Source organism: Magnolia sinica, chromosome 1 (assembly GCF_029962835.1).
Source record: "Magnolia sinica isolate HGM2019 chromosome 1, MsV1, whole genome shotgun sequence".
In the NCBI taxonomy this organism is placed as follows: domain Eukaryota; kingdom Viridiplantae; phylum Streptophyta; class Magnoliopsida; order Magnoliales; family Magnoliaceae; genus Magnolia; species Magnolia sinica.
Genome location: NC_080573.1, coordinates 99,775,867 through 99,794,194, shown reverse-complemented (window position 1 = coordinate 99,794,194; position 18,328 = coordinate 99,775,867). Strand labels below are relative to the sequence as shown.

Here is an 18,328-nt window from a genome sequence, read left to right as displayed (position 1 = left end):
CACCCCTGCCCTGCTCGGCCGTCACTATCCTGCTCGTTCGTCCGGTAAACAATCGAACCCTATCCCTCCCTTTTGTTGTTGTGACTCGTGAGTCTTGATTTTCGGGCGTTCAGCTGGACCGGCCCGGACGCTACCATGGTTGGCTGCCCGATTAATAAATATATATTTATATATTGTGATATATATTATATATTATTATATATAACATATTAATATTATTATTACATGTATTGAAAAATCAAATTCGGCCCCGCTGTCCATGGCTGCAGCCTAGTTGCTGGTCGGTGCATTGTTAATATATATTATATTTATATTGTTATATTATATATTATATATATTATAATATATAAATATATATTATATATTATATAATTAAAAATATATATTATATATTACTTATTAAATAAAAACCCTAAACCCTATATTATATATTATACATAAAAAATTCATATATATATATATATATATATGTTAAAAACCCTAAAACCTCTATAGAGATGGATGATTGGTTGGTTGGATGGACGGATGGATGGATCATGGATGTGAGGGATAATTGGATGGATGGATGGATGATGCATATTGTATAATATAAATTATATATTATATAATAAATATATTATAATATATTTTATATATATTAATGTTAGATTGGTAAGTGATTCATATATGTTAATGTTAGAATTTAGATTGTAAATGATTTAATGTTATTGTTAGTTATTATTTATCAATTATGTGATTTTAAATGTTACATTGTTCAATTAATGTTAATGTTAATGCTATTTTTATTTATTGTTAATGTTAATTTTAGATTGTTAATATTATTAAATTAATGTTATCGTTATTGTTAATTTCTTATTATTGAATCGTTATCATTTATCAATTATGTGATTTTAAATGTTATATTGTTAAATTAATGTTAATGTTAATGTTATTTTTTTGTTATTGTTAATGTTAATGTTGGATTGTTAATATTAATGTTAAATTAATGTTATTGTTATTGTTAATTTCTTATTGTTCAATCGGTTAAATTAATTTTTTAATGTTTTATTGTTGTATTATAGGATAATCAGTTGTCCATTTGAGGATTTCTATGTTGCCAGACAGATTCATTGTGTTTTTCGAGGCATAAAAATTCTCAAATTGTTTCTTTTTTGGACAATTCAATGTTGGATAGATAAGAATGTTTTCATTTATTCTAATTTAAATACATGTCTGTTTTGGTTCATCTTTCCTCTTCTCTCTGGGTATATTTCTTATATTTGTTTCTGTAATCAAATATCTACATTTTATATGGATAGTTGACGTGGGAATCAAATACAAGATTAATATATCTGAAGAGATAAGGGGAGATGGTGCCAAAATTTTGGTGTGACATTTAAATTGAAAAATGAAAGCATTACAATCTATTCAACATTGAATGGGTGATTGATTTAGACACTTGGAAAATTTTAAAAAAAATTTAGAGGACATTTAAATAGACACCACTTGTGTTGATAAGTGTGTAAAAGTTAGTTTTGTATCTTTATATTTATAAATGACTAGTGAGGAAGTCCCAACTACCCCTGATGCTGGTGCGTCGGCCATATCTCCTCTTATTGTGGAGGGAGAGGGGTCTTCAGCTATAAGTGCAACCAAAGGAAAATAAAGGTCAGCTGTGTGGGATGACTTTGAAGATGTGCTGAAGATTATATGTGTGCACTGCAAATCATTATACGACAAAAATCTTGGAGGGTCAACTAATTTAAACAAACATGGGCAAAGTTGTTCCAAAAGACCAAAAATCCCAATTTCAGGACAACAATTGCTTTCATATAGCAAGTCTGAAGGGGATGAGTCTCAAGGTAAACTTTCCACTCATAAGTTTGAAAAAGAGAAGCTGGAAGAGTGGTATGCAAGACTTGTGATCGTTGATGAAAAACCATTTAGAATGATAGAGATCAGAGTTTTCATGGGATACAATAAATTTATTAATCCTCAGGTTGAGAAGGCCTTTTGCGTTACTGTGAAGGAGTGCATGAAGATGTATACAATGAGAAAATAAAACCGAAAGCAGTTTTGACGTTAGTCTCAAGAATAAGTTTTTGACTTATGATTTGTGGACGGCATCTAATCAAAGAAAGTAATACATTTCATTGACTGCACACTATGTTGATGAAGATTGGAAACTTTGCAAGAAAATTTTGAACTTCCGCCACCTTCCTCTTCATCATACTGGTTTGGTTATTTCAAATTGCATTTATAACTGTCTACGAGATTAGGGCATCGAAAATGAAATCTCTTCAATAACTTTAGATATTGAGCAAATGACAGTGTAATATCATTCTTACGTAACCAGTTCAAGGCAACCGACAATTTATTTTTTAAAGGACAAATATTCCAAGTTTGATGTTGTGCCCACATATTAAACCTAATTGTACAAGAATGGTTGAAAACAATTGACCCTACTATAGAGAACATAAGGGAGTGTAAAATACATAAGGGGGTCACATTCAAGATTGAATATACGGAGTGATATAATCCAACGTTTGAATGTGAAGACTCAAAAAACGTCAAAGTTAGATGTACGGACACGTTAGAATTTGACTTTTGGAATGTTGGATTCGGCCGTGGAATTGGAACGCGCATTTCCTGAATATGCGATGCATGATAGAATGTATTCTTGGTTGCCTATTGGAGTTAAGGTTGTACTTGCACGTAACATTTAATCAATGACACAATAAAACTGAAAATAAAAAACAACTTACAAACTGAAAAGTAAAAATATTCTAATTACAAACATACAAATTTACAACAACATTAGATGCATTTTTTTATGTCGTTATTTACTAATTACTACTGGAGAGGAGATTCGTTTGCCGAGCTCGAACTGCTATCCAATTCTTCATATACGTACTCGTTCACCTCTCTTGAATCAGAAAGTGGAGAGAGCTTTTCATCATGCTCTTGTATAGTTTGAATTAGATTGTTCGAACTTTCTTTGTGAGCTGATTTATATGTAGTTCTCAACACCCTGTAAAATGCACCAAGACTAAAGAGAAATTTGGATGGTTTGTGACTTTTCTTTTTATTCGTGCAGGTTGATCTTACTTTGACATCTGTTGTCTTGGAGGACATTGTTGATTTCTAGAAGCCTCTTCTATATTTTACATTTCAAGGCTAGTTGGAATTGTTCTTCTTCCATGCTAATAGTCTAGCTTCCTCCTTTGCCTTAGAAACTTTGGTTGGGGGAGTAGGAGGTTTTTTATTCGAATTAATAAAGGCCTGAAAAAGAAGTTGGACTTCCTTTAGGGCTTTAGGACACGATTTTGCATCTCAACCCCGACATGATAAGTGTAACCTGAGCCGATTAATTTTGTTAACAAACTTGGCCCCATACAAATGACACAAAATCTTCAATTTTTTCGGACTTTAGAGAGTGGACTAAGGAACCGTTGTCCCAAACGTCAGTCGATGGTTCAGTTGAAGACATATCTACACTTTATGTGTTGGAGAAATTAGTATTTTGGCAATAATGAAATATGAAAAACAGAAAAAAGAAGAAGAAGAAATATGATAGATAAAAGCAATAATGAAATATGAATTATAACATAAACAAAAGCATGATATGAAAATGAAATAAAAGTCATTAATGCATTGCACATATAACCTCCATCAACATTACATAGAAGTACACATTATATCAATTTCAAGTTTCAAGAAATTAACAATAATTTTTAACTAACCTCATTCACGTTGCTGTTGTTGCATGTGCAGTCTTGTCTTGAGACTTGTTCTCCTTCTCATCCTCAATATCAAAACTATTACCTCCCCAAATCGGACGTAACCAATCTTGTGTACAAATTAATGCTTCAACTGCTTTTTTTTATAAAAGAGAGCTTCGATGCTTACTTATGATCCTACTCCCTGTGCTAAAAGCAGATTTTGATGCCACCGTTGAAATTGGAATTGACAATGTCCCGTGCCATCGCCAATAGTGAATGTATTTTGCTTCACTAACTCTCAACTTCCACTACTCCAAAACATCGAAGTTTGAAACCTGACACCTTACGATTGGCTCTTTGAGATACAAGTCTAACTGTGATTCTTTCGTCTCATTATCTGTATTTTCTTGTGTTAAGAAAGACATGTATTCATCATCGTGCATATTGTCATCGCTTGTATAAACAACAGGAGCTCTAACTTTTTTATCATTTGATGTGGTTGTGTACGTAGTATACAATTCTTCGATTGCGTCACGAACCTTGGAGGTTTCGGTTATTGCCCTTTGATCATAATAAATCTTCATAAAAATGAACTTAGCACAGTTCATCTTGCATCGAGGATCAAGAACAACCGCTAAGGCCATTAATAAATGACATTCGTCCCAGTACTTATCGAACGTTATTTGCGTACAAAGTGCCATAAGTTGTAGAAAATTTGGACCGTCACTGACACTTTTTCCTAGGGCTTCCTTGATCTTCCAAACAAATGTAAGAAACATATTTGGTGTGGGATACTTATTTCCAGAAAATATTTTTGTGCAGTCATAAAAAACCTTGAGAAACTTGTGAACTTATTTTGCTTTGCTCCAATAATATTCAGTAGGCAACCAAGAATACCTTCTATTACGCGCTACATATTCAGGAAATGCAAGTTCCAATTTCACGGCCGAATCCAACATTTCAAAAGTCAAATTCCAATGCGTGCATACATCTAACTTCAATGTTTTTTGAGTCTTCACATTCAAATGTTGAACTATATCATTCCATATACTCAATCTTAAAAGTGACCCTTTTATGTATTTTATACTCTCCCTTATATTCTTTATAGTGGGGTTAATTGTTTTCAACCCTTTCATGTACAATTAGGTTTAATATGTGGGCACAACATCGAACTTGGTATATTTTTTCCTCAAAAAATAAATTGCCGGTTGCCTTGAACTGGTTACGTAAGAATGATATTACACTGTCATTTGTTAAAACATTATTTAAAGTTATTGAAGAGATTTTATTTTCAATGCCCCAATTTTGTAGACAGTTATAAATGCAATCTGAAATAACCAAACCAGTATGAGGAGAGGAAGGTGGCGGAAGTTCAAAATTCTCTTGCAAAGTTTCCAATCTTCATCAACATAGTGTGCGGTCAATGAAATATATCCCTTTCTTTGATTAGACGTTGTCAACAAATCAGAAGTCAAAAACTAATTCTTGAGACTGATGCCAAAACTGCTTTCAGTTTTATTTTCTCACTTGTGTACATCTTCATGCATTCCCTCTTCACAGTAGCGCGTGGGGCATTTTCAACTTGAGGATTAATGAATTTACTACGTCCCATGAAAATTTTGCTTGAATGGGCAACTAATTATCTTATACTTCAACAATAAAACAAAACCAAAAAAAATAAAATTAATGTAATTGATTGAACAATAAGAAATTAACAATATCAATAACATTAATTTAACATTAATATTAACAATCTAACATTGACATTAACAATAACAAAAAAAATAACATTACATTAACATTAATTTAACAATGTAACATTTAAAATCACATAATTGATAAATGATAACTAATGATAACATTAAGTCTTTTACAATCTAAATTTTAACATTAACATGTATGAATCATTTGCCAATCTAACATTAATATATATAATAATATTAATATATTATAATATATTTATTATATGATATATATAATTTATATTATACAATATGCATCATCTATCCATCCATCCAATTATCCCTAACATCCATCCGTCCATCCATCCATCCGTCCCTCCCATCCATCCAACCATCCCTCCCATCCATCTATCTCTATAGAGGTTTTTAGGGTTTTTAATATATATATATATATATATATATATATATATATATATACTTTTTTTTTTATGTATAATATATAATTTATGGTTTAGGATTTTTTATTTAATAAGTAATAAATAATTATGTATAATATATAATATAAGGTTTAGGGTTTTTTATTTAATAAATAATATATAATATATTTTTTAATTATATAATATATATATTAATATATAATATAACAATATAAATATATAAATATAATATATATTAACAATGCATCGACCGACGACCGACGATTGGATTGCCAGCCATGGACAGCGGGTTATCGCCGGCCAGTCGAGTTTGAATTTTCAATGCTTGTAATAATAATATTATATATGTTATATATATTATAATATATAAATATATATTTATTACTCGGGTGGCCAGCCATAGACAGCATTCGGGCCGGTCCGGCTGAATGCCCAAAAATCACGACTCATGAGTCACGACAACAAAAGGGAGGGATATGGTTCGATTGTTTACCAGACTAACGGGTAAGGTAGGGGCGAGCAGAGCACGACAACGATGGCCGGGCCAGGCAGGGGCAATGGGTGAGCAGAGATGGCTCGACTGGTGGGGCAGGGGCGAGTAGAGTCTGACAGACATAGAAGGGCCAGACGACGGGACGAGTGGCTCGGCCGATCAGGTAGAGAGAGAGAGAGAGAGAGAGAGAGAGAGAGAGAGAGGACCGAAGGGGAGAGGGTTCGTTCGGGTGGCTCTGTTAATGTGAGGAAAGAGGTAGGGTTTTTTTAGATGGGTATTTATATCAAATGTACTGAGCTGAGCTGAGTCAAACCGATTTGAGTCGAGTTCGAGTTATGTACCGATCTGAGTCGAGTTGAGCTCGGGCCAGCTCGAACTCGGCTCGAAATTTTTTCGAGCTAAAAAAATCAGCTCGACTTGGTTCGAACTCAGTTTCGAACTGAGTCGAATCGAGCTTTTTTGAGTCGAGCGAGTTAACCGTGCTAACTTGTTTTGTGTACAACTCTACTCGAACTCATCTCGAAAACTCAACTCGAACTCGAACTCAAACTCTGCTCGATTTGGCCTGAGCTGCTGACCGAGCCGAGTCGAGCTGGCCATATGGGCTTAGTCATCAAGCTGGGGGGTGGCCATATGGACTCTGTTCAACTCAGTGTCCAGCCCTAATCATAATGGATTGCATAAAAAAGAGGAACTATTTAAGTCGATGAGTGGAGGCGTGAAGATACCTCGTTTCAACATCGAGGTCTTGGTATCGATTCCCTAGTGGGGGTGGCTAACACTGAAGTCTGTACTAATAGTGGGGTGTGTACTAACAAGCTAACCCAAAAAAAGAAAAAAGAAAAAAGGATTGGGTGGAGGGGGATGTGTTGATGTGTGAATCTCTCTATTCTGAAAAGGAAGGCGAGTGGCTGCAAAAGTCAATAGCAACGTGGCATAAGGGGATGAGTATTGTGTTTTTCCATAAAATAGTCAATGGGAGGTGAAGAAAATTTTGTTTAGACAAGTAAGATTCAGGCTAGATGTTGAATGATTCTAACCTGGTAAGATAGCGGATCAAGTATCTCTGCATCTCTATATGAAAAAAAATGATATTAGAAGGCTGACTCTTCACAGTTTGTCTTTCAAGCGTATCTCATAGTATATAGCTGAATGGCTTGAAAGGAGTTTCGAAGAAGAGAAGGATCACAAGGTCCTTGGGGAGATGGGTAGGGATAAGGCTCCTAAGGCTGGCGGTTTTTCCATGGCCTTTGTTAGAGTTGTTGGTGTGGTGTCAGGGATGATTTCTCATGTGATTCATTTAGGAATTCTAAGAGAGAGTGATCGTGTACAAGGGGCTGAATGCTACCTTCATTATGCTACTCAAGGTGGATGACGTCGTGGATATTAAGGACTTTTGGCCCATTGGTTTGGTGGGAGCATTGTATAAAATCTTGGCCAACTATTTGTTGGTTAGGTTGAGGGAGGCTATGCGTTATGTTATCTCTTCTTCTTCTTCTTCTTTTCGTTTTTATTTTTATTTTTTGAAAAGTGATGTTATCTCTTCTTCACAAGGAGCTTTTGTCATGGACAGGCAGATTTTATACGGTATCCTTGTAGTTATCAAATATATTGATTTGAGGGAAAAGAAAGATGAAGGGGGTATCATGGCCAGCATTGATGTGGAGAAAGCTTACGGTTATGTTAATTGGGGACCTTTTGTTCTTCTCTCTTTATAGGATGGGTTTTGGTTGGAAATGGGTTATGTGAACAAAAGGGTGCATCTTTTCGGTGCCGTTTTCTAAAATGATTTTGATCAATAGTTCTCCAATGAGTTTCTTGGTGCAAGGGCCTCCGTTAAGGAGACCTTTTCTCTCCCTTGATGATTTTGATTGTCGTGGAAGTCTAGTTTTATGTAAAAGGGATTCTAATCTTGGTTTCATAAGATTGTTTTAGAGTAGTAGGGATGCTCTTTTGGTCTCACATCTTTAGTTTACAGATATTACTCTTATCATGTTTGATGTCTCCTTAGATAGGTTAAGACTCCCAAAGGTGTTCCATGGTAGAAAATCCATCAACAACCACGTGTATGGAATCGTGCTTGCGAATAGTTTTGGAAAGCCCAAGCATGAAGTCCATACTAATATCTTGCCACGGGGCATGTGGAACTGGCAAATGAATATATAAACTTGTATTTTGCTTCTTTTGCTTCACCAGTTGACATGTTCGACACTGCCCTACAATCTCAGCCACATCTCACTGGAGATTAGGCCAATAGAAATGATCAGAAACAAGGGCAACTATTTTATCTCGACCAAAGTGACCTGCCATCCCTTCAGCATGCAGCTCCCAAGCTAGAAAATCACGGAGGGATGTGCGTGGGATACAGAGCTTGTTCCCTTTAAAAAGATATCCATTTGTAAGGGCGAACTCTGCACACCTTGAGAGCGGGTCACTAGACAATGATGCATAAATGATTCCAAAATCAGGACAGTTTGAGTACTCACCCTTGAGTTGCTCAAAGTTTGTAACTTCAATACTCATGGACTGCAGCGTCATGACATGACGACTAAGTACGTCAACAACCTTATTCTCTTTTCCGGCCTTGTGCTTAAGCACAAATGTGTATGTTTGAAGAAATTGTGCCCACTTGGCATGCCTAGGGCTCAACTTCTTTTGAGAGATAAAATATTTCAAGGCTTCATGATCAGAGAACGTAACGAATTTTTGTGGTAATAAATAATGTCGCCAATGGCGCAATGATTGCAGAACTACACAGAACTCCTTGTCATAAGTGGAGTAGTGTTGTTTAGCCTCGTTCAGCGTCTCACTGAAAATGGCCATATGATGTCCCTATTAGCTTAACACTTCGCCTATGGCAATTCCTAACGCGTCACATGCTACCTCAAAGATTTTGGTAAAGTCAGGTAGACGCATGACTAGTGCTTCCGTCATCTTCTTCTTAATTTTTGAGAAAGCCTACGCCGCGACTTTAGTCCATTGAAACTCCCCTTTTTGTATGCAATCTGTGATAGGTGCCATAATCGAGCTAAATCCATGGATGAACTGCCGATAAAACGTAACTAGGCCGTGAAAGCTTCGCACGTCGTGTATGGTACGCGGCTCAGGCCAATCGACAATGGCCTTGACTTTCTCAGGGTCTGCATACATACCCTTTGACGACGCAACGAATCCCAGGAAGATAACTCGAGAGGTCAAGAAGGAACACTTCATGAGGTTCGTATAGAGCTTTTTTGTGCGCAAAGCGTTGCAGACCTACCTTAAGTGTTCGATGTGCTGGCTAGGGGACGCACTATAGATGAGGATATCATCGAAGTACACAACTAAAAACTTGCCCATAAAGGGTCGCAGCACCTGGGTCATCACCCTCATAAACGTACTTGGGGCATTGGTTAACCTGAAGGGCATAACCAGCCACTCGTACAACCCCTCATTCGTCTTGAAGGCAGTCTTCCATTCATCTCCCGGGCGAACATGAATTTGGTGATAACCACTCTTGATGTCAATTTTCGAAAAGATAGTAGAGGTGGTCATAATGTCAAGCATGTCATCAAGTCTCGAGATGGGAAACCGATATTTGACAGTGATCTTGTTTATGGCTCTACTATTAACACACGTGCCACGTGCAGTCTTTCTTGTGTGTAAGAAGCGCGGGCACGGTGTACGGGCTCAAACTCTCACGAATGAATCCCTTTTAAAGCAATTCATCCACCTGCCTCTTCAACTCGGCATGCTCGATGGGGTCCATTCTGTAGTGAGGGAAGTTTGATAGGGTTGCCATTGAGACGAGATCTATCGCATGCTGAATGTCTCGCATCGGTGGAAGCGCGTCTAGAAGGTCCTCATGGAAGACTAGGGCTATACACGAGCAGAGTTAGTTCGGTTAGCTCGCTTGACTTGACTCGAAAAAGTTCGATTCGACTCAGTTTGAAACTGAGTTCGAGCCAAGTCGAACTAATTTATTGAGCTCAAAAAAATTTCGAACCAAGTTCGAGCTTGGCCGAGCTCGACTTGGCTCAGATCGAACCCAGCTCGAATTGGACTTGGATTGAACCAGTTAGGTGACTCGGTTACTTTGATATTGATATTGTTCACCAACTGTTTGATGAAATGATCCAACCAAGTGTCGGCTGGTGGCAAGGAAGGTACATATGTGAAACAAATACCCCTTTTTCTTGATTTTCATGATGCCTACGAGGTGTTTGATGAAATACCTGTAAAAACCGTTGTCGCAATTTTACAAACAGTGAGAATTTGAGATGTAGTTCATGTGTTTGTGAAAATGCCGCAGAGGCGAACTTGGCTCGATCTTGGCTCTAACTGGCCCGAGCTACTAACCGAACCGAGCCGAGGCGAGCTAGCCAATCAAGCTCGAGGATCGAGCCGAGGCGAGTTCAAGCTGGGGTCGGCAAGTGGCCGAGCCGAGTCAAGCTGTGCCAAGCTCGACTCGGTTCGACTCGTGTACACCTCTACAGAAGACATCCTGAAACTCCTCTAGGGCCGGACGAGCCTCCTGGGGTATCCCCATAACAACCTCGGGTTTACTCTCTCTAGCCAGTAGGTCGTACACTATAGTCCCCGCCTTGGTCTCTCTCTCAAACTCCTTAGCATCTTTGATGTGGAGAGACTTCAACTGAGGCGCCCTTTGACTCTTAAGACCACCTGGGGACGTAACATCTTTCGCTCCTGTGGATGATTTGGGAGGGAGCGGGCTCAAGACAAGCTTCTTTCCTTCATGCTTAAACACACAATTATTTGTATGCCCGAATATTGTGACATCTTTGTCATATAGCCATGGCCTTCCCAAGATGATATGACCAACATCCATTGTAACCACATCATACCACAACTTGTCATTGTATGGTCCAAACTCAATCGGAACAACGCATCACTGGGTTATAGGGAGGGATGTCGCATCCACCCAAGAAACTCTGTATGAGTTGGGGTGAGGGACTGGCTTCAACCCCATGCGACTCAAGGTAACTGGGGAAACTACATTCTCACAGCTCTCGCTGTCTATGATCACTTTGTAGCTTTTTGTCCACACTTAGCGTAAGTGTGAAAAATGGTGTTTCTACGCCAATCTTCGCTTTCCTTCATCTGGGTCAAAGTGCACCTCACCACTGCAAGTGGGATAGTCTCCACAGTATCATCTTCGGCATCACTAGTCGGTTCAAGGGAGGGGATAATGATCTCCTCATCATCTTGGTCACCATCAACTTTATCTGCCACTTCTTCTTTTGTGGGGCGTTCAGAAACAAAGGCAATGCGCCCACCCTTATTTGAACACTTCGTGGTGATGTGACCCATGCTACCACAGCGGTAGCAATGCCATGGCATCGCGGGCCTAGTACTCGGTCCATCCATGTTGTTACTTCAATTTCTGTTGACTGACTAGGTACCAGGTTGAGCTCTGGGTTGATTTCCAACCTGGGGTCTCGCTCCCTGCGGATCTACTCCAGGCACAGTAGGTTGAAAATCAATCCCCCTCACATTGGACTGGCACACATAGTGATCCAGTTCCTGCAACACCTGGTAAGCATGTTCTAGATTGGTGACCATGCGAAGCGTGAGCTGTCGCTGAAGCTCAGGCTTGAGGCCCATACGAAAATGGGAGGGAACCACAGCATGGTCCTCATCCACATCACACCTCATCATATATTCATTGAACTTAGCAATGTATTCCGTCACCATCACCGATCTTTAGCGCAAAATGTTCCATTGATCCAACAACCTCTGCCTATAAGAATGGGGAACATACTTCTCTTGCAACAAATCTTTCATCTTAATCCAAAAGAGAACTGGCCCTTCTCCAGATCACTCGCGGCAACGCTCTACATTTCCCCAATATAGTTTTGCTTAGCCCACTAATTTCATCTTGGCGAACCTGACCCGTAGTGGGTCTGGCAGATCGTGCCACTTAAAGAAGTGGTCCATGTCTGCTAATGATGCAGGACAATTAACCACTTGCTCTAAAGGCTTGAACTGTTAGAGTATGGTGAATTAATCCCTTTATCTCATAGCCCAGGCCCCACATCTCATGGTTTAGGACCTCGGCCGAACCCCTCTCGTGGGCCCCAAATCACATGGGCTGCCTACCCCGAGCGTGTCCTCGCATCCCACGGACTACTCCACTCTAGCCCGGCGTGAAATGCGCATTAATCACCCCTGATGAGGAGTCTCGAACATGAGACCTCCCCCATGGGCCCTGCCCACCCCAAGTGTGCCCTTGCATCCCACAAGCAACCCCACTTGAGCCTGGTGTGAAAATGCCCTTGTATTAGCTAACTAGTCGGAAAAAACTTTGGGGTCCAATCTCCCATTAAAACTGGGGGCATCAACCTTGATGCCTTTCATGACCCTAGCAATAGGGCCCTCGTGCTCATGACATTTTTGAGGTTGTTGATGATGCTCTCCATCATAGCCCTCCCATTGGGCAGGAAGAACAAGATCACGATTGTGTGTGGGTGGTAATGGATGTACCCCATCGTGTCCGTTGCTAGGCCCACAAGCCTGACCTGTGCCTAAACCATTCCTAAGCGGATCAGGGCCACAACTTGGGACTGATCGACAACCCTAGTGTTGGGGGTTGCCTGGGCACCACCTACAGTGGCAGTTGGAGTACCAACCTCTAAGCGCGCAACCCTCTCCTCTAGACGCATGAACCTACTATCCTGATGCGCAAACTGCCGCGCGATCTCATCCCTCAAGGTTCGAAACTGTTGATCCATTCTCTTAGTTAGGCCCTCCATAGCCTTGGCAAATTGGTCGGAGTTCATGGTGTAATGGAGACCAAATCCACGACCAGTGCGTGTAGGCATACACCAGGAATGAAAGTGAAGGGTCCTAGATCTATGTGCGAAAAAGGGGTAAACAATTTTGATACCAATGCAATACAAGGGGTAAACAATTTTGATACCAATGCAACACAACTATCCTATATGGCTTAGATCTATGTGTGGACTCAACAAAACCTAGGAAAATGGCTAACTAAACTCAACAAAATATGTCCTTTTCGTAGAGCCGGTATGTGGGTCGAGCTATGCAGTTAGCTCGCCAAGTGTGTAGGGGGCGGCGCGCCCCTGCCCAGGGTTTGGGGCGGAGTGCCCGAAAGCTCTACGATTTTTTATGATTTTGGTTAAGGGGTTCTTTAGTAAATTTTCACCACAAAGAGGGATTGTCAATAAACTAAATTACGCTAAAATCTAGGCTCTGATACCAAGTTTACCCATTTACAGATGGAGGTCACAAGGACATCTCAAAACTGAGCTCCAGCTGCTATAATTGGTTCAAGACAGGAGCCTGGTGGGAGGTTGAGGTAAAAGTTCGTCCTTATGAGTGGCTTCAGGCCATAGGATCCCTCACTCAGATTACAGCGCGTCCTCAGCCATCGTTGGATGGAAGCAAAGGAGGCTCCTTGACTGCTCCAAATGACCAGACTGAGTGTAGGCTGCTTCCAATTCTGAGATCATAGAGTAATCGATCGGGCATACTTTTAGACCCCCATTAAGAGAGAAACTTATTATGCATCCGTCTTTTTTTACAATTATTTGCTTCCCAAATATGCAAATATGTGTATTTTAGCATCTCCTGAAGTTTCATTGAGAAATTCTACCATTTCCTCATGTTTCCCCATTGTTTCCCTCAGTCAGCGATGCATTTCCAGGTATCAGCGATATCGATGTGTTTCTGTATTCCTAGCCAGCGATACATGTAACGAAACCGATACTGTGAACACTGCACTGTACATAGGTACGAGATTCAATCCATCCATCAGGTTGGTCCTGTCCTTCGACATGTTTGTCCAAAATTAAATCTGATCTACTCAGCATGTAGGCCCCAATATTGGAAACGGTTGGATGGATTAGAAAACTTCAGCCAGGCTTTTCAGAGCCGTACTTTTATTTTACTAACCATGGCCCACCTGACCAGTGGATCAAGCTGATTCTTTGGCTAGGGCATCAACATATTTGTACCCTTCTGATGGATGGATAGGGCCTCAGACCTATTGTGTCATGCTGGCAAATGTGTGGCGTCTACATAAGCTTTATTGTACATGCGTATAGGCTTAGCAGATCTCTATAGTTTTTGACGCTGGATGTTGCTACCTATTTTTAGACCAGCTGGAATAATGATGGAGAGATGCATTTGATGTCTTGTTTGTGATTGTTGGGCCTTTGCATTCATCTTTTTGTTGTAGCAGCTGTATCATCCTTATTTTTAAAGAGAAATGATCTGGCAGGCTCAGTGTATGGAAACTTCCCCATGCAACATAGTTGTATTTGGACTCATCAGCATCCAAATCACCTGTCTGGATTGTCCACTGTCCACTCCACTCTTCTTTAGGTACTGCAAAAATAATGGCAATTAGATGGTCCTAAACATCCGTGGTTGGACCTCTTCTAATTACAATCTTGTCCATTCATTTTTGCATGCAACCGATAGGAAATTTGGATAATCCGATTGGTATGAATTTTTCAATGCAGCTTATGAAGAGTTGGGTTGACCGACTGACAGTCCTAATAGGTTATATGGATGCTAACAAGTCCAAATGCAAACTATATGCATGGGAAGATTCCCATGCACTTGCATCCAGTATATTTTTTGAAAAAAAAACATATTTCAAAAACCCAAATGCAACTATATGCACGGGAAGGTTCCCATGCACTTAAGCCCACTATTTTTTTTTTTTTTTTGAAAAAAAAAAACCATATTTTAAATACCATATATCACCTCTCCTTTTTAAATACCATATTTCTCTCATGGTTCCGCTTGATCTAAAAGTTTCTACTTGTTAGGAATTCTAACAGAATCTGATTGTCATGGATGTAAAGGTAACCAAGAAGAGCGACCTGAGCGATTTCTACTTCAACCTCACAAAGAATGTTGCTTTTGGTGGGGAATCGGCTGGATCTAGAAACCCAATGAAACGGGAAGCAAGAGAAGCTGACGATAATGCCCAAGAAGCCGATGTTCCGGTAGCGGAGGCACTGCCTCATTCTATCAGGGAGGAGAGAGAGAGCAATCAAGAAGAGGCTGCCACAAGCTCACAGAAGAATTCTGGGTCTTCAGATGAAAAGCCAACCTCCCAACAAGAAACTGTGGCTGCTGAACAGCAAGTGGCTGATGAAACAGCTTTGGCGGTCCGCTACAAGAGAAGCGAAGATGCATTGGCTGCAGTGAAAGAACGGTATTTGGCTCGCAAGAAAGCAAGACAGTAAGAATATTTTTTCACACCTTGTCACTCTCCTCTTCATTTTACCAATGTTGTTGTCAGTGCAATTGATTATAGACTCTCTCTCTTTCTCAATTCAATGGATGTATGTATGTGCATGGCCACCATCCTGACAGTCCATAACCCAAACATTCTGATGATAGGAAAATCCTAGCTGTCTGGCTGTTGTGAAGTTCAACCTGTTGTTGGGTGTTTAGCTTAACATTTTCCATCCATTTGCATGCAATTGATGCGTCTGTGAAAATAGTTCCAGAGCTTGTGCGTTTTCTGTTCTCTTGCGTATCTGCTGGTCCATGGATCCATTCTTCTGATCACCTTAGATGATGCTATCTGTATAGTGGGGACGCTAAGGATTGGTGATCAACCATCTCTTAGCACTGGTCTTGACCAGCAACCAATCTCTCCCTCTAAGGGCATGAAGATCAGGTGGAACAGAAATGAGGCTGTTCCAGGCTACACCATACGAAAGCAATGCAAAACTGAAAGTGATTCATCACACGTGCATGGCCCACCTGATGAGTAGATCAGCCTGATTTTTGTACTAAGCAATCCTTCTCGATGATTCTACCATTTGGATGGACCAGAAGTCATGCAAACACGACATGCTAGCACAATTTCCTAAGGTGCATTGTTGCTTACCGTCCATTTATTTGGAAATTACTCGTGCATGTGTGCATGGGGTTGCTTGGATGTGTGGAAAATGGTTTTGTTTGAACCCCTTAAAAAAACGAATGAAATTCCATTGGAAGAATAAATTTCAATTGTATGGATGGGTTATGCCATGGAATTCAGTCACCTCCAGACTGGGGTCAAATCAGGGTGGTTTGTTTGTCTGATTGGCCCTGGTCTGGCCAGCCATATGGGGCCAGGGTCAGTTCATCCTGATTAGGGCTAGTGCCAACCCAGGCCCTGCCCAGCTCTAGCCTGGCCTGTTGCTAACCCCATCTGCAGTGGCCAACTCTACAAGAGATGAGCAGCTGTTGATTAGGGAATACGTATGGACCATAGTTTTAAGACTAGTGGAGTCCCACGTGACACATGGTTTGACTTACCAAGTTCGATACTGTTAAGAACCTAACCACAGGACTTATGGGATGCATCAAGCTAGGCTCCCTAGACCACTGTGATAGTGAGCTCACTATGTGGTAGCACTCCAGCCTTTTTTTAAGGTAGTGCTTTCCACTAGTTATTGTCCATTTGGAGAGAGCAATGATGGCTGCAGTTTGGTTATCCACGTAGCAATCTCCTCTGAGTCTGTACTCTGGTCGTCCATGTATTTCTTTCCATGTTGTGGTGGCTTTCAATCTGGTCCAGATTGCCCTTTTCACAGGTTGCACATTCCATGGCTCAAACATGGGATGTGGTGTTGGCTCAGATACTGTCGCTGTGAGACCACAATTTGAAACCGGGCACAGTTTAGCTTAAATCATACAAATGGGAGTCACCACTAGCTCTTGTAAAGTGGTATTATATGTTGTTGATGCCTTAAATCTGTAAGCAACATGGTCTGTCGATGCCATTGACGGGTGCTCGATGCCACCGGAAAAATCCAGAAAATCCGTGTTGGTTGCCGGAATGTTTTGGTGTTGCTACTCGATGTCATCGAAGTAAGTTTGATGCCATCGAAGTCTTTGATGGGTCTGTCTATGCCATCGAAGTCCCATCGAGCGCGCGCGTAGAGTTGCATAAGTGTGGGATTTGTTTCCTATTCTGATTGTGATACTTGAGATACTTTATATATTGGGTAATCGGGATTTGAGAGAGATGAGTTCTAGGACTTCTAATTTGTTCCAAAGGTTTTAAGGGCATAGCTTGGGCTTGTAAGGGAGATTCGAGGCTTGTTTGAATGGGGGATCTCTATCTCTTGTAATATCTGCTTTCATGGTGCATTACTCGTCGCTTTGTGCTTCAGTTTTTTCTTGAAAGGGTTTTTCCATCTTAAATTTGGATTGTTTGTGTTTGGACTTGGTTGTGCAATTGAAGTACTTTGCTTGATTCGTCTCTGTGTGCTTCCGTGGTTCTCCAACATTAGAGAGAGCTAGAACTATGTGGAATCAGTAAAATCAAGACTCCAATCACTGATTTACCCAAAGTTGACATGGTAAAGGATCTGCTTATAAGAGAAGACGACATTAGGCATCTCTTGCTCACTTTCATGGTCTCTACATCGAGAATAGAAATAAAGAACAAAATATAACCTATTTTAATAATTTAAAAGTAAAATAAAAAAGAATAAATGAAAGTGGGTGATCTTTTCTTTATATCCTTGGTCTTGATCTTCTTTCTTTACATAACTTGTCTTTAATTGATGGTATTTGGCTTATCCGGATAAAAGCTAAGTAGGAATAATTCTTTTTGAGCTCCCATCTATTATACTCAAATACCATCTTCTCTTCTTCTTTATTGCTCCTTACTCTTGCTTATTCTAACTCTTTTTCTTTTTTCTTTTTTCCCCTCTTTTTTAACACACAATAGTTGCAAGATCCAAGATTGAAAACTTGAACCTTAGGAATCTTAAAAACCAAATTTCCTAAAACATAAAACCCTTAACCCTAAGAAACCTTAGAACCTGAAACCCTAGCCCTGGAAGTCCAAATTTCCAAAGACCCACTAGAAACTCCCTAAACCCGATTCAAGCTGTCTCAGGACTCACTCTTCTTGTAACTTAGTCTTCTCAAGGTAGTGCAACAGACCTAATGATCTCTAGTTAATGTGATTTATACTCATTGGAAAGCTCATTAAATTATCTTTCCAATGAGCCCAAGATCACTAAGATCTGA

The 18,328-nt window shown here is 39.8% G+C and overlaps 1 protein-coding gene across 1 annotated transcript in view; it reads left to right on the top strand.

The window, feature by feature from the left end:
* LOC131252330 (uncharacterized) overlaps positions 1-15,726 on the top strand; it is a 30,703-nt gene extending 14,977 nt beyond the window's left edge. The window contains exon 4 of the mRNA XM_058253068.1: positions 15,148-15,726. Coding sequence (XP_058109051.1) covers positions 15,148-15,534 — 387 coding nt within the window. The 3' untranslated portion in view covers positions 15,535-15,726. The remainder of the gene's footprint in view (positions 1-15,147) is intronic.
* The last annotated feature ends 2,602 nt before the right edge of the window (positions 15,727-18,328 follow it).